This window comes from Toxotes jaculatrix, chromosome 6 (assembly GCF_017976425.1).
Source record: "Toxotes jaculatrix isolate fToxJac2 chromosome 6, fToxJac2.pri, whole genome shotgun sequence".
Classification (NCBI taxonomy): Eukaryota; Metazoa; Chordata; class Actinopteri; family Toxotidae; genus Toxotes; species Toxotes jaculatrix.
Window position 1 is genome coordinate 9,286,284 of NC_054399.1, and position 25,605 is coordinate 9,311,888.

General features: G+C 40.5%; 2 protein-coding genes across 5 annotated transcripts; one reads left to right on the plus strand and one right to left on the minus strand.

Moving 5' to 3' along the window:
• Window positions 1-1,659: 1,659 nt before the first annotated feature.
• On the plus strand, window positions 1,660-24,040 carry tpm4a (tropomyosin 4a). 4 transcript variants are annotated; one of them, XM_041040324.1, is made up of 9 exons: window positions 1,660-1,968; window positions 4,051-4,176; window positions 18,545-18,678; window positions 18,877-18,994; window positions 19,154-19,224; window positions 19,340-19,415; window positions 20,522-20,584; window positions 20,872-20,941; window positions 21,696-22,586. In XM_041040324.1, the coding sequence occupies exons 1-9, from the start codon at window positions 1,855-1,857 to the stop codon at window positions 21,776-21,778; spliced, it is 855 nt and encodes a 284-aa protein (XP_040896258.1). In that variant the 5' UTR covers window positions 1,660-1,854; the 3' UTR covers window positions 21,779-22,586. The 4 variants fall into 4 exon arrangements, with proteins under 4 accessions (XP_040896258.1, XP_040896256.1, XP_040896259.1 ...); XM_041040322.1 differs by lacking the exon at window positions 21,696-22,586 and adding an exon at window positions 22,624-24,040 and having other exon boundaries at window positions 1,666-1,968; XM_041040325.1 differs by lacking the exons at window positions 1,660-1,968; window positions 4,051-4,176 and adding an exon at window positions 8,556-9,114 and having other exon boundaries at window positions 21,696-21,793.
• On the minus strand, window positions 23,883-25,498 carry LOC121183306 (40S ribosomal protein S27-like). Its single transcript, XM_041040327.1, has 4 exons — window positions 25,348-25,498; window positions 24,774-24,882; window positions 24,557-24,667; window positions 23,883-24,424 (listed from the first exon to the last, which is right to left on the minus strand). Exons 1-4 carry the CDS (start codon window positions 25,351-25,353, stop codon window positions 24,396-24,398), a joined length of 255 nt encoding a protein of 84 aa, XP_040896261.1. The 5' UTR covers window positions 25,354-25,498; the 3' UTR covers window positions 23,883-24,395.
• Window positions 25,499-25,605: the final 107 nt, after the last annotated feature.

Below are 25,605 nucleotides of genomic sequence, written 5' to 3' on the forward strand. Positions count from 1 at the left end.
TTTTCCTCTTTATGGGTGATTCTTGTTTGTTACTTTGTCCAGTTGGTTTGCCTTCCTCCTTTGTGAGTTATTTTCTGTTGCTACTTTGTTAGAATTAAAATTATTACCTTTTTGACTACGTCTGAGGGGTTGTGCATTTGGGTCCTATTCCTTGCCTCCCTATAGTCGTGACAACTTCTGTAATGTCAAGTATTTATCACCAATTGTAATATCACCCATTAAGAGATTTTTGCCATATTGTTTGCAGTGCAAGTTGATTACTTCAGTGGATGGCCCTATAGATTTCCTAAAAAAACTGATCTAAATATTACTAAAGCCTATAAGAATTAAGGCTTTTTTTTAAAGTTTTCACAGTGCAACCTGATTTAGTAAATCATTCAGAAAGGAAACTGTGAGAGAAGGGGATTTAGAAATAGTCAAACCTGAAGAATAAATGTGTGTGTCCATTCATGTCTTGTGTTTGTCATTGTGTGCACACACACTCAAATCTGAGTATCCTCTCCCTTCAGGGCCTTCTATCTGTCTACACATCCCTCTCTCTGTGAGCAACTGTGGACACAGGCCTCTATTGTTCACATAACCTCCGATTCTCCGTCTGGTTTCATCAAACTCAAATGTCAGGTGCACAGAACTCAGAGCTCAAATTTCACAAGGTGCTTCATGACCACTCACAAACGTTTCATTTTTTTTCTGCTGCCCCTGGAAACAGCCACACAGCAGCTGTCTGAATTACATCATATAGCCATATAACCAAAACAGCTCAGTAAGAGCATGACAGAGGCACACAGGTACCATCACACTCTAAGTATTACAGCTGATAGAGTTATACAAGCTGATCTCTGAAAAAATATTACTCATGACATTTAATCCATAATTATCCTTGTTTGCATTATTTGTTTTCTATACTAAGTAGTTTTGTGTTTTTCTTTTAAACCATATAATGGCCTCTGTTTAGTTATCCCTTTTCACTAAGTAATAAAGTCTGCTTGACATAATATTGGACTTGGGCAGGGCAACATCTTCAGGTTCAATGCTAATATTTTGATTACAAAGTGGGAACTCTCTCAAATTCTCCCTCTACTTTGCGTTTCATTCTCTCTCTCTCTCTCTCTCTCTCTCTCTCTCTCTCTCTCTCTCTCTCTCTCTCTCTCTCTCTCTCTCTCTCTCTCTCTCTCTCTCTCTCTCATTGTCTAATATACTTTCAGGCCTGAGGTGTGAGATGCTGGATGCCAGCAGGACTCTTCATCCACTGACAGGAGGTTAAAAGTGGAAACAGGACCTGCGCTCCTCTCTCCACTGCCTGATCTCTGTCTCTCTCTGTGGAAACACAGCAACCCAAAAAAGGAGATTAGTGAGTGAGTGGAGTGCAACAGCCAGACCATTCCTCAGAAAGACCTCGGATGGGGGGTTTGATAGGGTGGAGTGTGTGTCTAAGAGAGTGATAGTCAGGGAGTCACGATGGAGTGGACGCAGAGTGGTGAGTGGAGGGATGAAAGGAGGAATGGACTGGGAGGGAGAGGATGGAGAGAAAGGATGGATAGAAGGAGGGAGGGTGAGAACATGGGAGGAGGAGGAGGGGGTGATCAGAGACTGGAGGCAGGTTCTGTTGCAGTTTAAATAACTACCCATATAGGGCTCAGCTCTCCATCTCTGTTCACAGCTCTTTCTGTCTCCTTCCCTCTGTCTCTCCCTTCCTGTCTCTCTCTATCCTTCTCTATTTCTCTGCAGCTTTGTTGGACTCCAGCTCTCATCAGTACTGAATCTCCTGCATCTCAGCACAACAAGAGACAACACTTGGGCTTTTGAAGCTGCCTTTTATCATCTCAGAGAGGAAAATACAACCCAGCCGTCACCATGGAGGCCATCAAGAAGAAGATGCAGATGCTGAAACTGGACAAGGAGAATGCCATCGACCGAGCAGAGCAGGCGGAGACGGACAAGAAGGCAGCAGAGGATAAATGCAAACAGGTGAGGCTGAAAGAGCAGGACGGAAAGAGATGGACGGGTCAGTTGTGAGGACAGTTTTAGTTTTAGTGTACACTCAGTATGAGATCTAATTTAGAAGTACTGCTTATGTTCAGGTACGAATAAATCAAATGTGGAACGATAAAGTGTATAGATAAAGATGTCAGGCAAACGAACGCAACACAAACAACAAAGAAACCATCTTTTGGCGAAAGGGTTCACGATAACTTGGAGGACTAAATCTGTTGTTAAAAAAAGAGAGAAAAGAATTTTCCATGTTAAAGAAACTTGCAAACCCACTGTAAGACAAGCCTATAAGATTTTCCTTTGAGGCTTTTCTCTTTATCCAGTTCTTAAGACTGACACTATACCAGGCATACCTTTAAGGAAACAGCCTGTAAACACGGTTCACATTTATTTATACTACATTCCTCACAGCTAAATTGCTGTTTGACTTGAGTTGTATCACAGACAGAAACTATTTGAAGGGCTTTTTTTTCTCCATTGCTCAGAGTCTGGATGGTAAGTTTAACAAATATTTGTGACAGTATGTGAAACACAAACACGTCCACCACTCCTTAAAAGGCCAGGCAACAGGATAAGCTGGTGAAAAAATATCTGTCTCTGTTTTGTGTTAAATAATCATCCAGTTATTTCAATTACAGTTAAAATTCATTGTCTGATAGGAAGAACAAATCCACGCATCCCACCAACATTTGAAAACTATGGTTGATTGCTGCACAAAACTGTGACGCCACCTGAGTCACCACACCACCCACAAAGCCCAAACAACAAATACTAAAGAAAAATCAACAGGAGCTGAATTTGGGAACAATAGGTCAGTTTTAAAGCTGTTTACAGTGAGGCTCAAAGACAAATCATCACACCATCACACGTTGGTACTGGCCAGCTCAGTTCAGGTGATGAGACCACCCAGGATCAGGATTTGGTCTTTGGGGAGTAAAAAGCGGTGACATCCGTCCCTCCAGGACCAGTTTGAAGAGAGTTAATGGAGTATCTGTCCGAGCAGACGTCAGTCATAAAGACTATTTGACAGGTGTATCCAACACACAGGAGGCAACACACACATAACAAGAATGCAAATGGAAACATGTAGCTACACAAATGGGACATTAAACACACACACTGGGCCCATGGTCCCAGGTGTCTGTGTGTTCTCACTGATACCAGCTGTATTTTTAGACAACAGGAGAGAATGACAGTGTGGAATTCAGTAAGATTATCAGAAGTACTTCATGGGCTCAAAGGGGAACACTGATTAGGGGGAACACTTAACCCTGTGAGTGTGTATGTGTGAATGTGTGTGTGAGAGAGGATTAGGCTTTGCATACCAGGGTTCTTGTCATGAGAGACCGATAGTAAACCATTACCGTTTAAATGTTCCCAAACATCATAAACAAAATTAGACTCCCAAATCAGCCACAGCTGCTTTATCAGTAGACTGAATTTAAACACCTTGGCTTAACTGCTGTCCCATTGGACTGAACCATTATTTAACCGCACAATACAAACACACAACACACTGCAAACACTGCAAAAACACTAAAAACAAGAAAAGTACTCAAGATTTGATTGATCTTTTTGCTCATGTCAGCAGAGCTCTCAGCACGATTACAAAAGCCAAGAAAACGTAACTTGGAAATGTCAGAACTGTGAAGATGAATAGAAAAGAATACAACTGGGACAAAATAGAATTGAACCGAGTAGAATGTAGTGGAATAGAATAGAACAGAATAGATCAGAACAGAACAGACTAGATTACACTAAAACAGAATAGAAAAGAACAGAATAGAATAGAAATGAACTGAACACAATAGAATGGAATAGAACAGAATAGAACAGGACAGAATAGATTAAGCTGAAACAGAACAGAACATTGCATGTCTACTCTCCTTTGAGGTGGAGCAGTGGAGTTTGAGGTAAGTGATGTAGCAGTTCACCGGAGATTTTGACGCCAAACTGGAGGAACAGGTGGAGACAAGTTTAAAATGTACAATTTGGATGAACAGACTGTGATAAGAGATGGTTTATAGTGAAGTGAACTGACAGTGTTTCATGTTGTAGCTGGAGGAGGAGCTGGTGGACCTCCAGAAGAAGATGAAGCAGACAGAGGATGAACTGGACAAATTCTCTGAGGGCCTGAAAGATGCTCAGGAGAAACTGGAGCTGTCTGAGAAGAAAGCTGCAGACGTGAGTGAAGGGTCACACACTTGTACTGGGGGGGTGGGGGGGGTGGGGGGGGGGGTCACGGTCAGTTTCCCTTCACTTGGTGGAAAACGTGAAATGAAACTGCCAACCATACAATCATGATGCAGCACTGTTTCCTGTTGAGACCTTAGCAAGAGTTTGAATATTGACAAGAAGCTGCTGCTCTTGTCGTTAATTACTTGCTTTTTCCAGCTTCAACACACACACACACACGTTACCATAGCACTGCTGAAAACTATGTCCCATTATTCCACAGCTGGACAGTTTCTAAGCCAGCACCAGCTGTGGGTTTACTTTGATCCACTGTGAATGGTTTGGAGCACTTCAGAGACTGTTACATTCCTGTGCAGCCACTCCTGAAAGATGAGCACATGGATAAACTGTAACTCCCCTCACCCTCCACGACACACACACACACACACACACACACACAGTAGTAGACAGTATGACACCTCCAACAGTTTTTGCACATGTAAACGTTTTCATAATGACAACAGCATGACAAAAGTGTGGAAGTATTGTTTTGCTTTTCACTCTTTTATGTCATGTGATTGCCACCATGAACACACTTTCCATGTCCTAAATATGGTTATGTCTCGTGTTTGAATGTAAAAACATTCATAGATGTTATGGACTGAACTACCCAACACAGTATAATGCAGTTAAAATTAGTTCCAACTCCTTTTACTATGTCAGTAAAATGTGACTTATACATTAAGGCACCTGTAATAATAATCCAATAATATAATAATAATAATGTAACACTGCATAATGAGTAGCTTCATGAGTTACTTTCACGATGGGCAAAAAAAAGGATCAGAATAGATGTTGCTGAACTAGAGATAAGGTCTTTTTATTATGCACACTCTTCTTTCTTGTCAAAGCCTGGTGCCTTGATTACCCACAATACAGGTATGTTTATGCTAGTAGCTGAGGCCTGATACACTGACTTCTTTCTAAATCCACCCAAACAGATTATTTTTTAGGTATTCAAACTTATAGTCTTCAGCCCCAGCCCACACTGACTCAAATGTCATCGCTTGAGGCAGTGTATCGGATTTTGCGCAGCTCTGTTTGGAGCCACAAATGGCTTTTATGAATATGCCTGTAGGCCTGTAAAAAGACCCCGACATTTAAAGTGCTCTTTAATTAAACTCTTTAATTCGGGAGTCCTATATGTCCACACAGGATTCTATACAAACCTTGTATAGAATCAACCTGTTCTGGGATGACTGTGTCCTCTACATCAGACTGAAACTAATTCTCAAGTTTGTGAGAATATTTCTGTGTACACAGATAATTAATTTCAGTAAATCTAGCGGAACATTAGAAAAGGCAGTTCTTCTGCGGCTAATCAGCTGCCATCTGGGAAAAAATATCATATTTTAGATTGTTGGCAAAACCGCAAACCACAGCGCTGTATTTCTGTCAGTGGTGGTTCCTCCAGCCTTTTAGCATGTGTGCACAGCCGTGTGTGACTACTTGTGTGTGTCTGTGTTTGTGTGTGTGTGGCTGAGAGAGAGAGAGTAAAAAGACAGAGAGAGAGAGAAGGGAACTCAGATCTAAACAAAGTCTCCTTATTAGGGAAACAGTTATGTTCAAGATGAGGATGAAAACGTGATCATTCCAGTTCATCGGTGAAATGAAACTTTCCTAGCAGCAGCTAAGAGAGTCCAGTAAGTCATTCCAATGAGATTACCAAGCAAACCATGAGCAGGGAGAGAGAGAGGCATCAAAAAAAAAAAAAAAACAAACTCTCAGCTTCCACCAAGATGTGGTATTGTTTGAGTCTTGTGGAGGATATCCCCGGGAAATGCAGTGTTGTACTCCACACAAAGGGAAGGGAAGCGTCTGACATACAGACACAGAGTCGAAGGCTGAGACATGCTGGATTATCCTCACACAGCGATTAAATAACCTCTGAGAACAGCTCTGAGAAGCCTCACATGCAAAGTGGGTCAAGTGGGCCCCTGGAAAACGTCGCTGTTGAAGTTGTGGTTTGGGTCTGACTAGGTGTAGCCTCCACCCCTGAGTGTACCGTAAAAAAAAAAAAAAAGCTGGTTACCAAAGCTGTTCACTGTAACATCTTTACAGTGACGTCCCCTCATGTTGACACCAACATTTCCAGCAAATAAAGCTGCTCTACTCCACGTCCACCATGAATTTCCCTCCACATGCCACTTATTAGAGGCAGCAGTCAAGTCATTACACATCTGAATTCACACAGAGAGCACAACCAGATTGGAAACCTGGAGGGGGGCTGGGAAAGCAGAACAGTGAGCCAAAGACCCCAACAAGCGGGCTGTTATGATTCCTGAAGAGTGGTCCCTACACCATCGACTGGTAGTGCTGATATTTAGGTCATCACAGTTCACTGCCAGTGTAAGTAGTCAGACAAAGACTCTGTCTTAGGGTCACAATTTTAGCACACGGGATGTAAAGAATAAAGCTGGTCCCATTTAGGCTTAATGCAGGTGTTGATAACAACATTCACCACAGCAATAGTTACCGGACTGTTGTGGCCGGCTGGGCAGAGAAAGCAGGCATTAAGGGGGGTGGAGGGGGGACTGGGGGGGGGGGGGGGGGGGGGGGTGCTCTGGTATGTGAGGAATGCAGCTAAGGCAAACAGAAAGCCCCACACTCCTGTGCCTAATGAAATCAATGCTTCCAGCTTTTCCGGTGCAAGGGGCAAATCAGACAGAGAGGCTCAATCAACAGATGATACTGATTGTGAGAGATTTTCTTCTTCGCTCTCACCAGCCGGACTGAATTTGAGCTGAACCCAAGCTGAACTGAGCTGAGCTTAGATCTGCTGGCCTGCTCTCCAGTCCGCCACCGGCGTGTTTGCTCTCAGGCCTCTCATGTGAATAGGAAACGATGAGAGTAAACACAGGCAGAGCTGGCAGGGGAACATGAAAGATGGAGCATAAATCAGATTTACACCCACACAACAGGCATCATCTATGGGCAGGAAGGTGACAGATGATTGTTTGCTCAGTCCCACAAAGACAAACACTGACACAGTTCCTCAAAAAAAAAAAAAAAAGAAGAAGAAGAATAGTACATAAACATATGTAGAGACATAAAGTGTCTCACTGTTTCTTTCATTCACTGATCTAATGTCAAAACCTTGAACTCTGAAAAATGAAATGCAACAATGGCGTAAAAAACAAGTTCTTCTAAAATGTACATCCTTAGATCCCTTGAAACAACAATGACAGCAAAAGTAAACTGACCAGGACAAGTAAAGAAAATCGTGATTTTTTTTTCTACCTAGGAGGTAGTGATGATAATACAGGCAAGATTTTTATCTGAGCTATTGTGTTTTAACAGCTTGTTCAACTGGCGACTTCTTCAGGCCCACCTTCCTTATAAAAGCAGGCTTCACAGACAGCATAAAAGACTTTTATTTCAATATATAGTTAGGATCACAAAGTTCCCAACAATACCTGATAAGACAGTGAGATTGGTTTTAATATTTCACTGAATGAATGAAAGCATCATATGACATTACTCATCATGTCATCAAATGACATTTTAGCCGGACTGATGCTGGATTTGTGATGCCAGTGATATCTGAGATTCTTAAAAATCAGATCACACTAAACACATTTTGTTTATATCACACATTGTGACTGATATACCGTATGTACTGACCCACATATTTGGATAAAAAAGTTCCCAGGTACACAAACTATGTAATGGTACACTTTCTAGGTGACCTCAGTCATATCTTTGATATTTCTGTACTGGAATGTCCTGCTACTTATTGACTTACATGTACTCCAATACCAGTATACAGTATCTGTCTGACATACCAGTCCAGCTCTATACAATATAATACTATCTTATCACTGATTCTCAAACTTTTTATCTTGTGACCTATATAATCATGACCCCTTGTCATCTTTATGCAGTTTAACCCAGAAGTGATGTTCCCTCTAAGTTTAGTTTCATTTCAGTAGGTTTTAGTCCTAAAGAAGCTCACATATCCAGTATTTGGCTTGAAATTTATCTCTGATTTATTTTGCAACTCCTTGGAAAGTCCTGACTCCCAGGTTGGGAACATCAGCCTCAATGAAATGTTGGAAACACAACAATTACATATTAATGTTATATTGAAGTGGTTGAAGTTTGTGTGTGACATCTAAACTCCGGGCATTGCGCCTTAACAGCAACTGAAAGTAATTCACCCTGACTTTCCTTTTTCTCTTGAAAGTCTCGTAGCAGTGATCACATCAGTCACAGGGATCAGATTTTACACACACACACTCACAAACGCACCCATGCACATGCACGCCCCGACGCCCCGCCCTCTCTGACCTCATCGTCCCAGTCATCTCTCTCCTCCTCCGGCACAGTCTGGCGGTCTCCGCTCTCCTCACCGCGCAGCTTTACCAATCCTCCTCCTCAAACTCAAAGCGTCCGGACCAAAAGTACTACATTCCCGAGGACAACTTTCTATACTGCTCATGAACCTTACATTCCTACAGACCAGAAGAAACATTTGGAGAACACCTGGACTCTCCTACTTCCTGGTTATATAACTTTTTGTTGCACTTGAACGAATCCTTTACATTCCAAAGACTTTTGCCCCGAACGGACATCGATTTTTTTTTCTTTTAGAATCAACGATCAAAGTCACTTTTCTTATTATAATATTATTCTGACCAAATAAGCAAGAGGCAGCAGCCTACGTTTTTCTTTAGCACAATCCAAAAGTAGTCTTAACCGTGGGTGTTTTTTTTTCTACGCATAGTCTTAAATTAAATAACAAAACAGTCGACAATGGCAGGTATGAACTCTCTGGATGCTGTGAAGAGGAAGATTCAGTGTTTGCAGCAGCAGGCCGACGAGGCAGAGGACCGGGCTCAGGTCCTACAGAGAGAGCTGGACAGTGAACGGGAGCTCCGAGAGAAAGTGAGACAATCAAATCCTCTCTCTCTCTCTGTCTCTTTTTATGTCTTTCTGTCTGTCATAACCCCCCCTCTTTTTAAGCTCATTATTCTTCAGGCTGATTAAATTAGGTTAACTTCTTCATATTCCCCTCTCAGGTCTAAGTCTAAGCGTGTTCATGTCATTGATTCATTCGCGGGCGTGATTGTGCCACAATGCAAGGCGTTGGTCTCTAATGAAAAAAAAAAAAAAGTTTGGATTCCTGCAGGTCTCTGCGCATGCTCAGTGTTGTCTAACTTACAGGCCGCTGTGAAGTACTGTGAATAATGTGGACCACGTAGACAGCATGGAACCTATTGTGCTGAATTAAATTTACCTATTAGGCTCACTAAATTACTTCTTATGAATACAAATCATTCTTACTCTTACACTCATACTTATTGATTATATTAAAATTGTAACCATTTACTAGCTTTTAGAGCTGCCAACATTTAGATTAAAGCGATGATGATATGATTCTCCTGGAAAACTCACTTTTCACGCTCTTAATAACTTGCTCAGTGGCACTTCAGCAGGGGGGGTGTGTTCCAGGAGCAGAGTAGCAGCTGTATACTTGAGGGTCTAACCGCCCTGCTGCCCTGCCTCCTCAGATGATAGGAAAATAAAGGGCACAGAGTTAAAAGTCTGCCTACTCTGTTATTAGGGATTTAAAAGACTGCACTCCAAAGAAAAAAAAAAATTGCCATTTCCAACTAGCTCTCAAGTGAGTAGTTATTGAATAGATTAGTTGGCCAACAGAAAATTTATCGGCAATAATTATGATCAGTAGTTAACTGCTAAAGATTTATTTAGAGCCAAAGTGGTAAAAGAAAAAAAAAAATGGTTCCAGCTTCCTTTGCAGTTTTCTTAGTCTTACATGGTGGTAACCTGAATATTTGGGGGTTTTTGACTGTTGGTTCAACAAAACCAGACACATGAAGATGTCAGTTTGGGCTCTGGGAGCTTGTGATAGGTTGTGATTTTTTTTTTGGTATTTGCTGTCAGTTTATAGATCAAATAATCAGCGGAGTAATCTGTAGTGAATGAATGAATAATCATTAGTCGCAGCCCTATTATGTGTTTACATTTCAGCACACAATAACAGCAGCAGCGGTTGCTCAACCAGGGCAGTAATTAGTAGAAGTCATTGCTGAAGTTCCAGAAACGTGTGGTTGCTCAAACTACACACATGGATGTGTTAAAAGTGACTCATCTGTTTCTTCTGAGTATTAAGCTAAGCTCTGTCACCTGCCTGTGTCTTGAGTCTAGCCTCATCTGAGTTTTACAGCTTCACAGCATTGAAGATTGTAGAAAAAATGCTTAGCAGCACAGATAGGTAACAGTCTTGACTTGTTTCACATGTTGCTTTATGGCATATGGTGCCATGTCCTTTGCATAGGAGCTGGTTAATGACAGGACAAGTAGAAAGATTCAAGGAGAGTGGGAGGGGAAGGTGTGGCTGTAAAGATATGGCAGCTCAGATGATGAAAGGAGCTGTAGGACTAACCCCTTTGTTACAGACTGCCTATTAGGCAACAGGGCACCTTTTTAATTTGACAACTGGGCGTTTGCTCAGGTTGTGGGTAATCAGTCTGATATCAACTTGTATGTTGACATCAGTGACATTAGTAATCATTATTTTAAAAGAATTACAGTCTGTCAGTGTGAGGTCAAAGTTGTCCGTCACTGATTGACTGGTACATATGAAGTACAATGATTTTAACATTAAGTAATGGGATGCGGTTGCTCGATGGATGCCTTCTCTTCTTCTTCACTCTTGTAACAGCCCATAAGTGTTTGTTTTATCCAGAGAAATATTTATGACCAACATGCAGTCATAAACTAAATCAAGAGCACTGAAGTGGGAATAGTAAATGGAATAGGAAGTGACACACCTGTTGGGCAGGCATGAGTATAGTAACTGCTCAAGAGTCAAATGTAGTCACACATTCATAAGTTTGTAATCAAAAATTATTTCAGTGATTGACTTTTATTCTCAAAGTAATATATCCATCATTTGAAAAACGTGACATCTTACAAGATAACAGTTTAATGTAGTTATAAGCGGATATAAGGACATTTTGATGTTTTTTTCATGTACATTATATTCAGCAATTACAACAGTGATTCATTAACTGTTTACACACCAGTATCCAGTTAAAAATGCTTCACAGGAGGAGTTTAAGTCATTGACAGCTACATAAATAAGCACTGAAAAAGACCTTATATCTCCATACAACTACATTACAGTGTGTTTAAACTTAATTTGCTATTAATAAATTCCCCCATATTTATCATATTGATGTATATTTAGCATATAGATGCATATTTAGCATATTGATGCTAAATATAGGGGGAGGTAAAACTGTCCTTTATCTGCTGAGTGGAAATGTTACATTCTGGAACAAGTTCTTCCATTTCATCCCTGTCAGCTTTAATGTGTAACAGCGGTTTCAGCTGTCACACATCTCACTCCCATGTGTGCTCAAAGTCAAACAGAGCAGTGCATTTGTGTGGCGGAGCTGCTGTGGTCCCATATGTGAATAATTAGGGCAACCTGGAGTTATTCCTTGGCACAAAAACTCTTTCATAGCATCAAGGGGAGATCAAAACAGGAATCTTGCTGAGTATGTTAAGGTAATGAATCATTGTTTGAAAATGTGGAGGCAACAGGGAAAAAAGAAAGTTGGCCACATCCCTTGCTAAAAATTAAAAGTAATTGCTTTGTGTTATTTTTAATGTGGATTTGACGCCTCTTCAGACATTACTCAACTGCCCAATAATGTTTTAAGGCTCTGTCACATTACAAAGACATGACATAGTCTTGAAATGCTTGTTTGACCTGCTTAGATGTGTTGTGTTTATGGCCATTATTCTCAATGAGCTGTTCAGTTTTCAGTGTTCACAGCTTATTTGGGGGTTGAGCCCTGTGAGCAACACAGATGGACCAAATTATAATAATTTGGAAGCGAATTTGAGTTACTAGTGTGAGACCTCTGATAAATGTGTTTCAATTTTAATATTTTGACGCTAAATTAAGACCTGATCAATTAAAAAATGTCAAATGATCAAAAAAGACAAAAAAGAACACAAAAGCTCAGAAGTATCTGTTTCCTTTTTTGAAGTCGAAGTTTTTCTGTGTTAGGTTTATGTTGTCCTCAGATAACATAATGGTTTCCATGGTGACATTTAGTGTATTACCACATAGCATGCAGAAATACAGTTTGTGGTATACTGACACATATCTAAAACCAGATTAAAAAGGGAAGTGGGACTAAAACCACCAAAGTATTAGCTATGGGAAGACTGTCCCTCCCAGGATGTCGTCTGCCGACTCTGGTCCAGCACTTCCTGTGCTTCTACTCCCGCCACTTCCTGTCCCTGAGCTCCAGCCCTGATCAACAGGAAGATTAGTGTGTGCTCGACTTTGCGTTTCTACAGTAGTTAATGACTCCAGTTAGTGGTGTACATCTTCAGCCAAAGTTTAAACAACAGCACCATACATGGCATTTACAATGAATTTGACACACTGAAGCTGTTTTCTACATATAAGATGACTGGACTTATTTTATACCACATACATCTCCTATTAAAAGCTAATTGCAGGAAGTACTTTAGAAATGGGAGGAAGTACAGCCTCTCTCAGCTCACCAGGTTGTCAAAATCAACTGAAGACATCATCTGTTTGCTTCTTTGTGTGCTCAGTGGGCTTGAAAGTTTCTGCTCTAACAGATTTGGTGGAAAGAATTACTTCCTGGTGTCACTGTTTTCTTTGGACTTTCTCCCTGGGAATAGCTCAACTTTCCAAATATAACTGCCACATGTTGATACTTTTTGGCAGTCACTGGCATTCTGGGGAACACTCCCTTGTTACTGGCTTGTGGTTAAGCTCATTATGCAGGCCAAGGTTGCGGGTTCTAGTTCAAGCGAGGAGTAAAATATATTTGTACAGTCTGTGCTAGCTAAGCTAAATTTGCTATAATGTCATTAAATAGCATTTAGAGCCTGTAAATTATAGTATTTATTGCGACTTTTATAAATCTATGTTGGAGTTTGGGAGCCATTTTTTCCCTTTATGGATGTATGCAACGTTCAGTGATGCTTTCATTAAAGCATCTGATCAAGATCTGTGCATCTGTAATCAAGTCAGTGCTACTACTGCAGACTGGAAATGGTATTCATTTAGCCTGAAAGAACTACTGGGAGGATGTTTACTTGACCTGTGGGTAGTTAAATCACCTGCCCACTATTTGTCCAGACCCCTCACCATTTAACACCATTTCCAAAAATATCATTAAGATTTACGTAAATTTCAACAAATCCGAAACATTTAGTTCCTGGTACACTTTGTGGATTCCTAACATTTGTCATTTGACAAAAGCATTTCAGTCAATTCCTTGTCAGGACTAGACACTTCAGTATTGTTTTGGCAGTCCTTGAACTAAAGCCTTGAACCAGCTAAAGAGCTGTGTGAAAGTCAGAATACATACTGCAGAAAAATGGAGACAAGTTACATTTTGCACAGAGAGCTCATTGTGATGCTTGTCTTGAAGTTTAATGACCTTCTTTTACATATCATACCTCATGACTGGCTGGCTTAAACTATATTCAGCTGTCTTTGCATGTCAGATCTTTATGGTAAAAGATTACACACACTCACAGACACACATTCACACTGAGCGTATCAAGCATCAGTGTCAGGAATAACTTCCCCTGAACCCCAACAGCATTGTGCGGCTCATTAGCCCACTGCCCTGGAATCAGCCAGTAATTAGATTCCTCTTTCACTTGTCCTTGATCCTGTCTCTAATACATGTAATACACTCAGGTATTTCTTAAGTCTGTCCCAGTAGAACTGTGCTGTATCTTCATGTCACAATGTAGACTATTTACTGTGTGGAGGTGAATGGACATTAGATACACAACCGGAGACAGAGAGGTCAACATACTGTAGTTTGTTGCCAAAAATGGCTGCACAGCACTGATTGTTAAGGAAATGGTTCAACATTTACTTATTTGCGTTCTTGCTGAGAGTTAAAGGAGAAGATTGAGCCAGCAGCCTGTTAGCTTAGCTTAGCATAAAGCCATGAAACACAGGGAACAGCTAGCATGTCGCTGTCCAAAGGTAGAAAAAGCCACCTGCTAGCACCTCTAAAGCACTCTAACACGTTAAAGCTAGTTTGTTTAATTCAGACAAAAAGAGAAAAAAAAAGCTTAAAAGTGACACATTGTGGTTTTCCCAGTGGGTTTCAGTGGCAGTAGAACAATAGAAGATTAGAAGTTTAACCACAGCTTCTCCTTTTTACACTTTCTTTAGGAACCTTACTGCCACTGTAGCCAAATGCCCTTTAGCAAGGCACTAGCTGGTCCAGGGAACTTTTAAGTAGCCATCAATTACTGGAATACAATTTGCCACTTGTAAAGCTCTGGTGTTACATATTAAACTAGCTTGATAACAGAGCACCTCTAGTATCTTTTCCGTCTGCGCACTTGTGTGCTCGGTGCCACAGTCTTCCTGATACTCCACCACAAACCTTCTCCATAGTTTGTTTTACCATATAAGGCGGCGTGCGTTCCCTGGCAGCCGGGGAATGCAAAGTGGGTGCTAAAGGAAGGGGCATGGCCGGGAGAGAATACCAGCTCAGAAAGAAAGAACAATCAGAGGGAGGAAATGAAAGGATGTTGGGCTGCTGACTTCCTGCCACCTTTTTTCAAGATCCTCCTTTACAAAGTTACGTTAGTATCTATTTTTGTAGTGAAGTCATTCGACTTAGTCCTTGTGACCTTTAACTTAACATTACAGTCACATTAATTGAGCTCTGAATACTTTTCAGACAGCTTGTGTTGCTATCCTTTGGTTAATATTATTTTATAAAGCTGCAGAGGGGGAAAGGATTTTCAGCAGTACCTTCTGGATTTACAGGAAAAGAGCTTCTCTTCTGTGGTCATGGCTCAGTGACTTAGAGGCATGAGAGTATGTACTGTGGGCACCCAAGTGTTTTTTTTTTTTTTAACTTCACACAAGGCTGTCTCTGTCTATAAGGGGATTCCCTCCCCTGTGATTGTGAAAACCTGATGACAGATAACGCACCAGATTACACACTTTTGATCGTGAGCGTAGATGTACCACCACCATCGTGGTGTTAGCTAGTTTTTTGTGTTTGTGCGTTGCTAAACAACAAACATTTTACTGGGCAGGAAACTAGCTGGTTGCTAACTGGTAATTATGTGTGTGTTTGAGGGAGGCAGAGACTGACAGAATGAGAGTGTGTGTTTGCAGAGTGTTTTGTGTGTATGGAGGTGCATTACAGCATTACACTGACCTAAAGCCATGAATAGCATGTTTGTTTGTGGGCAGACAGTATTCTTCACAGCACATTGCTTCACTCAGGACTCAGGAAGTAACAATATCTGTTATTTCAGGCTCCAGTTTAATTTTGTCCAACATTTCTCACCAGCCAGATGTAGCGTTGACACACAGACCTGTGTAAAGGACATTGATGATGAGAGTTCAAGATGTTTCGACCGATTTATGACTTTTCATTCATTCTATGTTGGGTTAGGTTTCCCTCTGTCAAGTGCTGGTTGTTTTAATACACGTCAACACTAGTTCAACAGACATTTCCTGTCTCATATCAGCGGCCTCCCCTGGCAGCTTTGGGTGCAGTAGGGCAGGACCTGGGAGAGGACAAAAGAGAACCAAGGGAGGGAAGGAGACAGAGAGAGAGAGAGAGACAGAGAGAGAGAGAGGGAGGTGGAAAGACTGACTGGCCAGTCAGCAGTCTAAGATGACACAGGAGAAAATTTTAAAAATTAGAAACAGGCCAATGCCAGCTGCCAACACGCAGGAAACCATGCCTTCATTTCCTGAAATATTGAGTCTATGACAGAATGGAAGAATGGGCTGGATGGAGATCTATTTATTCTCAGCACAAATACACATTTAATAACTCTTTTCCACTGAGCTTTCCGAGCTCTCTGCTTCCCTGTGCAGCGTTACCTTTCCTCCTTAATGCCAATCCTCTATCATTTAGAGCCTACTCATACTGACATTATGCTGCCAAATATGTGGCAGAATGACTCACCTACCTGTAAACTGAATGGCAGAGTCTTTGACTGTTGATCTGACTTCTGGACTGAATGACTGGCTAATGAGTCACTGACCTACAAACGGCTGCCTTGCAACTGTGCGCAGAATAATGTCTGTTTGAATAAATCCTCAGCTGCTTCATTTCAGGAGTAGGGAGTAGACTTGTGTGAGTACTCTGGGTTTGAATGATAGGTTCAGTATTGCAACAATTTGTTCAAAAGTGCATTTATGTCCTGCTTTCTTGTTGTAAACTTACATTTTAACAGGGGACAGACGGCTTGTGGTAACTTTTGTGTGAAGAGTGAGTTGGGCTGGTTTTCACTTTGAATGTGGCTCCCAAGGAGGTGGTGGTTGGATAAACTCCCTGGCCAACAGAGAGGAAATGCCTGTATAGTTGTCTGTTTGCTTTCTTTTTCCTCTCTCTGCCTTTGTTTACCAAGGGCAGATGAGAAGAAGGCCATTTGTCAGCCCTACTTGCCCCACTTCCATAGTCACAGCCCCCCCCCCCCCCCCCCAGGAAATTGATTTTTTGCTAGCATTTCATTCAAACCTAAAGTCCAGTGATCTTCAGATATTAAAAAGGATTACACTTTTCAGCCAGACTCAGCAGTTAGTTCCTGTGCTTTGTCAGAGACTTTTTATTACAGGTAGGCCTTCTATAGAACATCCTCCAAGGACTTCCAGCGGTTTCTATTTCACTTATTATTCATCAGCTAGAGTCAGCTATTGATTTGTGGAACATGAGTGACCCCAGAGAGAGCACTAAGAATAGATTAAAGTATCTCACTTACTCATGGTACAGATGGAACTAAATGTATTTCAGTTCACTTGCAGTCAGATGTCTTCATGTGGATTCAGGCTTAAGTGTTTTGTGTGTGAATTTGCATGAGCTGTATGACAGTGAACTGAGTGATAAGGCAAAATATATCTCTGTAGTCATAGCACCATGGTTATATTTAGGTGATTGCCTTTAAGGTATGTTATCAGTTATCAGTAAGAGTCCTGTGGTTTTTGTAGCTGCCTCTTTTTCAAAATGGCCAGCTATGTGTACTGGTAGTCTTAAAATAGGTGGAACACTGAGAAACACTAAAGTTACTGTCTTCTTCCTAACTAGTTTTAAATTTAAAGTAATAGTAATTGTAGTAGAAGTTTTTGTACATTCCTTTTATATAAAAAACACTTGGGAGAGAGTCTTGTAATTTATGGGGCAAATTAGCTGAAGTTATACTTGAGTATGTCTAAAACATGTAATGGTTAGGTTTAAAAATGGCAGATAACTGACTGTAGAGGACACTTTGAAAATACCAAGAGTGTGTGATGAGGTGTTTTGTTCATGCCACTTTTAAGAGACTAAAGTCCTCCTTGAATGAGATTCTCATGAACAGACAGCGTGATGTTTATCCTCCTGATGGTGGCACTGATGCAGGGACTGACAGGTGGACACACCTGATTCCTAGATAAAATTTCAGTCCTCTATTATTTTCTTCTCATTTTTCTTCAACATGCTCCTGCAGAGACCTGAGCGGTCATAAAAAAATAAAAAAACAAATTAAGTATACATGAACCTATCTAAAAGGCAAGGCAAGTTTATTTACATAACACCATCTGGACACAAGGGAATTCAAAGTGCTTTACAGAGGCATAGATTCATTAAATACATAAAAATAAGACTTTAAGAAAACATTAAAATCCCATTTAAAAGACAGTAAAAACTAAATCAAAAGATTAAAAGGAGGTTACACATGTAATTCATTAGTAAGCCGCAGCAAACAATAATGTTTTAAGACCTCAGGTTTTCAGGAAGCTTGTTCCACAGGTGGAGAGCATAGAAACTAAAAGTTGCTTCACATTGTTTGGTTTTGAGTCTGGGAACACTGGGTAAACCTGTCCCAGATGGCCTGAGGGGTCTGGATGCTTCGTAATTTACAGGCAAATAAAAGATGTATTTTGGCCCTAGAGCGTTTAAAGCTTTCTAGACAAGTAACAGAATTTTAAAATATATTCTTTGGAAGCAAAAACAGCAGATTTAATTATTTTGGGTGGACTTAAATTGATAAAACAGAAGCACAGTGTTGATTTTTTAGTGTAATTGTGCTGCACTAACAGGTCTACAGATTATTCATCTTTTCCATCCAGATGTCCCTCCTTCTGTTCATATTTTTTGTCCAGCCGTGGACTTGTCTCTCTCTCACCACTGCCTTTTCCTTCTCTTCCTGTTTTAAGGAGGGAAGAAGGGGAACAGGGGGAGGGGAAGACCAGTTTGCATGGCTTAAAGTTGAATGAATGAATGACTAAAATTCTCTCTTCCCTTTTTTTCTTTGTCAGGCGGAGGGTGATGTAGCAGCTCTGAACCGTAGGATCCAGCTGGTGGAGGAGGAGTTGGACCGAGCCCAGGAGAGGCTGGCCACAGCACTGCAAAAACTGGAAGAGGCTGAGAAGGCTGCAGATGAGAGCGAGAGGTCAGTATAAATTCTATTAAACCAGTGTCCATTAGTCTTGATATACTTTCAGACACTGGCATTTCATTTTTTTTTTTTAAACAATTTTACCTAATTTATTGCAAACACCTGGCTTTCACAGAATAATTCATCTGAAAACTTATTTGTATGTACATTTGGAATCATTGATCTCTGACCTTCTCTGTTCTGTCCATTCAGAGGGATGAAGGTGATCGAGAACCGAGCGATGAAGGACGAGGAGAAGATGGAGATTCAGGAGATGCAGCTGAAGGAGGCCAAACACATCGCAGAGGAAGCAGACCGTAAATATGAGGAGGTGAGAGGGGGGCTAGTTTGGAGCAAGACTGACATCCTTAAATTGGGATGCACTCCACTCACTCAAGGATTTTTAGTCTTTAGTCTAACCTATCCTTGTCTCTCTGATTCTGTTGTGCTTCAAAAATGTCTCCTTATGTTTTAATGTTTTTCGCCCCAGGTGGCTCGTAAGCTGGTGATCCTGGAGGGAGAGCTGGAGAGAGCTGAGGAGAGGGCCGAGCTCTCAGAATGGTAAAAACCTAATCAACACCCATAGGCATAAATATATATATAGTCAGATACACACATGCCCTTATCTGTTGCACTTCGATTAAAACCAAGCATATGTCTACATTTATCTCTGCAGTAAAGCCAGTGACCTTGAGGAGGAGCTGAAAAATGTGACCAACAACCTGAAGTCCTTAGAAGCCCAGTCTGAGAAGGTGAGAGTGTCATTGGAGTGATGTGCATGGCAATGACTGAACTTCCTAACCCAAAAACTTTAAAATTTTAAATTTCTTTTTCAGCCTCCCTATTTGAGTTTTTTTTCCATACAGGAAAATGCAACAGACTGCAGCAAGCTTTCTTTTTTGTTCAAGATAAGCATTATGTCAGGCGTATGTGTAAGACTAGCCACAAACACAATTTATCAAGTTAAGATGCATTCACTGACTCCGACTTTGAATGAATGTTTCTGTTCATTATACATCAGTGGTAAAACATGTTATCAGTTGAGTTGCTTTTAAGACAAAGCTTACTAACATTTAAGATGCTTTCCTTCTCTTTGACAAACACACAAACAGCCAAAATATATACAACAGTATATACTGAACACCAAGTCTGGCACTTAGTACATACTCATCTCCGTTTGCCTGTAGCCCGTCATTTGGGCTGCTCTCATGGCTCACCAGACAGTAATTTGAGCGAGCGTGGAGGGATACCACATCACCAAAGTATTGTTTCAAACAACCTTCAATATAATTGTATATCATCAAGTCCTACTTACAAACCTAACCTTTTATTTCCTCCTCAGGTTGTTTAGATGAAAATCTGGATGTATCAAGAGCGACCTCCTTTGATGTTTAGCTGTTTAGATATGTGTTTGCAAAGTACATGACAAATTAGTCACTGAGGCTGTTTTTATATTCTGGGTTTATGGTGTTTAAGCATATGGTTTAAGGTGTTTCGGCATATGCGAACCAGCAGCCAGTAGAGACCTGCAGCACATTCTTCATGTTTGCTACATTTCTCCCCAGGCACAGACAGACAGCATGACAGCATGCCAGGCTTACCACATGACTGCTCTCCTTTAGAGATACATGCCTTCACTTTGTTCATTCAGGCCTGCAATGGTTGGCATCACAGCACAACTTGTTCTCAGGCCAACACCTTGCTTCGTTTTCGCATCTACCTTCCCTTTTTGACATATCCCTCCCTACAGGGTGTGGCTCTGTGGCTCAGTAAGCAATTCTAATCTCTGCGTGGATCTGTGTTTCTGTTACTAATTAAATAATATCATTTATCTCTATTTGTCTCTGTCTGTCAACAGTACTCAGAAAAAGAAGACAAGTATGAGGAGGAGATCAAAGTTCTGACTGACAAACTGAAGGAGGTGAGATCCTGATTCTATTGATCCCAAAACAGAAGCAATGTCGGATACTTTTTCCGTTTGGTTATGTTTGTCTCTAAACTGATTATTTTAGCTGCTCATTATTCATTTCATCAGGTAATGGTGTGCATACATTCAAAGCATGTTGTTTTTGTGCTTTTATGCTTACTTTGGAAAGCACAGACAGGCTCTTGAAGACCTACACGTTGATATTCTAGTCGTGAGTGTTGTTTTCATTGGTTAGAGCTTGTTCCGTGCCGTGTGACATATTATGTCTGTATTCCTGTTAGGCTGAAACCCGCGCAGAGTTTGCAGAGAGGACAGTGGCCAAACTGGAAAAGTCCATTGACGACCTGGAAGGTATGAGACCAAAATGTTGCAGATTTGCTCCATTTTGTGCCAAAATTTAAATTTTTTTTCAACCTGACACAAAGACAAATATCCAGGCAGTTGATAGTATAGAAAGTATAGAAATATTTTTGTTGATGAACCATAAGCAGATAGTAGCATAGTTTCCTGTAGGCCAGAGGCTAACTCATAATCATAATTGAGCCAACATCTTCTTGCACAAATGCAAAATTAAATTGTTCAGTTTGACATTGAGTAGATCCCAGAAGGAGTGTCCTATTTCTGCATTACTGGAAATATTTTCTGTGGAAAGGAAAAGGTTCCCTGCCAAATGCATGGAAACGCCTTACCTAAGAAAAACTAATAAAAAAGACCCTTGTTTCTGAAGGACAGCTAGTCCCTGTCAGCCATGTTACAGAAAGGACAGAATGTGCTCTGATGTTTTTAAGTCTACATTATTTAGTTGTTGAGCCACGGGCAGCTGAGTTTATAGAGTTATTGGAGCAGTTTTATGAGACATTCAGAGCAGGCTTAAATGCTCAAAGCTCACCCAGCAAAAGAACTGCAAGCATGATTAGATGTGCATCATTCTTTCTTCCAAGCAATTTCTGCATCTTTAAAAAGCCTGACCTATTTTTTTGTCTTCTCCTTCCTCCCTCTGCTCTTTACCTCCATCTGCCTCTCATTCTCGCCCTGCTTTTGGCTTGTTTGTGTCGCTGCTGTCCTTGACACCTGCCTGTTCTTCCTGTCGACCTCTGACCTCCAGATGAATTGTATGCTCAGAAGCTGAAGTACAAGGCCATTAGTGAGGAGCTGGACCATGCCCTCAATGACATGACATCTCTGTAGATGCTCTGACATTGCTGTTTCTCTCTGTCTCTCATTCCCGTTTTCCTGCCTTTCTCTGAATATTTGGACTCATTGCCTTCTCATTGTGGATTACACGTGCCTTATGCCCATCTTAGTATGCAAAAAACAAATTAATTAAAAAATCTTTTTCTTTCCTACTTGGCAGCTTATGTCTCTGTTCTTGATAACCCATACTAGAAATAGCTTGCTGTAAAATAGAATAATGAAACATTTAATTTTTAGTCTCAGCTATGTACATAGTTTATCGTGCACTCTGTTATTTTTGTAATTAGTTGACAGTAAGTTTGTCATTGTTTGAAACTGTACATTGTCCTCCTGGTTATCAGTTATACAAGGTGAGCTTCTCTGGTCAGATTTACTCGGGTTTTGCTGTGAATTAATACAGTTTCCAATCATTTAAAAAAAACTCTGGGTTTAAATCTGATGTCTTTTTAATAGTTTATAATATAATACATTCACGTGTGTCCATAAAGTATGTACTCATATCAGCACCGTTTACACAAGGTGGCATCCAGTACAATGAATGACTCCACAATGTTGCACACAAGTCCTCTAAGAATTTTACTAACAGCTCCTTAGCAGAGAGTAACTGTTATCAGTTCATGCATGGAAGGCACTGACGTGTGGTTGAATTTTTTGCATGTGGCACAATTTAACCAAAGCAGTTATGCAAAACATCCGTCTAGTAAAACAATGCTTTGTGCCGTTATTCAAGGGATGCTGCCTGACAAACCTGTAAATGAGAATGAATTAGCATTTGTGAGCATAGTATTATTTGCTGATGGTCGAGGCTTCAACCATGTCACTTTTCTTCCTCTCTCCAGACAAATTATCACATGCCAAAGAGGAGAATCTGGGCATGCACCAAGTCCTGGACCAGACCCTGCAGGAACTGAACAGCTTATAAACACACAGAGGAAACTGGAGAGGATGAGATCGTCACGTAACATTCCATTAAATGTTCGACTCCATTCCACATTTCGAGCTGTAAAATCTTTATTCCCTCACTTAAAAGGGGGAATTAACTTAATGCTTGTCCCTTGATGTTTTTTTTTTCCGAAGGCACAACTTTGTCTCTCTTTTTTTTTTAAGATGGGAAGTTATTTTGAAACCATTGCTTATTTTATTTTTATTTTTTTTTATCTCCAGCTGTGATTACAGAAATTTTCTCGAGAAATATTTTTTGACCACTCATTTATAAAGAACTGGTAATAAATACACCCAAAGAACCTCAGATTTGGTCGCTCAACCACTTGAACTGGCTCAATTTTACAATTTATGTGCACATACATTCAACCTCTGATTATATTAATACATAGGCTACAAGTGGCATTTGGTTTGTCTCAGTCTACATTTGTGTGGCTCTGAAGTGCCACCCAGTGGTGATATGAAGTTCAGTCAACAGTTACTTTTCTGATCATGCTGTAACACCTTAAGAGGCTTCGGGTTAAAGGACATTCGACACATCTGTCTCAGCAGTGTCCCCCTAAATCTGTGTGTTTAAGCAGCAAGATGATCAAATGGACAGGTGACCTTATGGAAAGGTTTCATCCACAAATAAATAAGTCAAGGCACATGCTGCTCGGTCACACTAGGCTTCTTTACATTTAATTAAAAAGTAAGGCCTCCTCTGCCTGGTTATCCTGATGCCTACATACTGAAGATGCACAAAATATTTACAGTGCATCATTTTTCTTCTACTCTCTTCTTGGTGTGGGAATCTGTGCAGAAACTGACAGCTGTGCATGAACAGTATCTAAAGACCATGACGTATCTAATCTGTAGTACCTTTCCTTAAGCATAACCTGATCATCGACACCTTCTGCATTATTGCCAACAATATGCCATAATGTAGCCAATATTTACAATATATTGTATTACATGTGTGAGCTAAGCCCCAAACCACTGGAAGCTCAGTCAAGTTTTGTCAACCATGGATACTTATTGTATATAGTAGAATAATGTTAGGTATGTGAGAAATTGTATTGTTTAATTTTTTTTCTGGGTTTTATTTCATTTACACCACTTCTTTTTGCTAGGGGAACTCTCAAGACCAAAGAACACACATGAGACAGACAATAAATTCTTCAGATGTTTTATTTTTGTTTGTGATGGTCATCTTGGTGTCATCCCGTGCCAGGACCATGATTAGCGCCTCAAATTTGATCGAGGCTGTTTTGAAATATTTCATTCACCGCCCCCCTCTATGTCAATCTAATAAATGTTTTACAGAAATCATGATTCCTTTGAATTTTTGTGCATTCTGATGGTTACAAAACACGTTTTGCACATAAACAGTAGAAGTCAAAACAACAAGTGCTTCATAATATCATTCTCATATACGTACAATTAAATCTGAGCACATGGGAATGTCAGTATTTGACTTTAGTCACATAGCTCCTTTTCCCTGTTCTGTCCCAGTCCACCCCTCAGAGGGGAGTTAAATTTCACTCCACATGATCAAGACAATTTGTCTACTGAGGCTATGCTTTGGAGGGTGTAAACAGCCACACTTTACATTCAGTCTGTGAGGCTCAGACTCTTTTATCCATGGTCCATACCACTGCCTGTTACTAGTGCACAGGTACATTTTCGCTCAGGAATATTTTCGTCTGAAGGTGCAGCCTAGATGGACAAAAATGGAACCTTTTAGTATCTCTGTCTAGACAAATCATTGAGCTGAACTCACTCTTTTATATAGTTGGGAGAATTCACATTAGCTACATTTAAAATACCAGTTTGTGACATTTTTCTCACCAGCAGTTAGTCTGCATTTCCCCCCACTTGGCTGGCAGAGGATTGTAGAGCAGCCCACACAAGGAACCACTGTCTGGGCATGGCTGAAGATGGTGGTGATCTTGTAGCAGCCTGGAGAGTATTCCGAGACAAATGAGACGAAACCTTGTTAAGGCACATCATAAAATCCATAAAATCATAAAACTCCAAAATCAGTGAGGTGCCCCACAGTACTTACCTACGCATTTGACATCCATGAAGTAGGAGTTGGGACCCTGCACCAGCCTCTTCTTCTTGTGTCTTCTCCTCTCCTCTGTGAAGCTGGGGTGCATCAGATCCTTAGCCAACTGAAATGGAGATTTTAACAATTGTTATTCTAAAGTAGCTGATTTTCTTATCTTCATTTATTCATTGAGTGACAGGGACTGGCAGTTTCGTTTAATAGATTGGTTATACCCTGACGCCCCCTACAGTCTGATGAATGACTTGCTAGTCAAAGCAAGTATAGAGACAAGTCCAGGCAAGCCCGGGCATCTTCCCTGACAGCTATACCTGTGTACTCAGCGCAGATGCCGCTTTCTGTCAACCAGAACTGACCAGAAAAATTACACACACACACAAATATATATATATATATATATATATATATATATATATATATATATATATATATATATATATATATATATATATATATATTATAATACCTATGTGTATGTATCAACTGATTAATAACACACATACACACACACGTATATATGTAATACCTGTGTGTAAGTATATATACATATATATATTTAAAAATTACTTACAGGCATTTTGCTCAGATCACTCAGGGTTTTCGTCCAAGGCAAATAGGATGTAATAAAGTGCGACGTGTTCAAAAGAACCTCTCTCAACTCTCTCAACTGCACGTTGTTGTGGGTCTGATGCTGAACGTTAACTGGTAAGTACCGGAGAAGACCGAGGAGGCGGGGTCTTTCTTTTTGAGGGAGGCGCTACCGATAATACCGGCTGAAATGGTCCATGTTGAGAGAATAATTATGTTACTTTGATAAGTACTTTCGTTT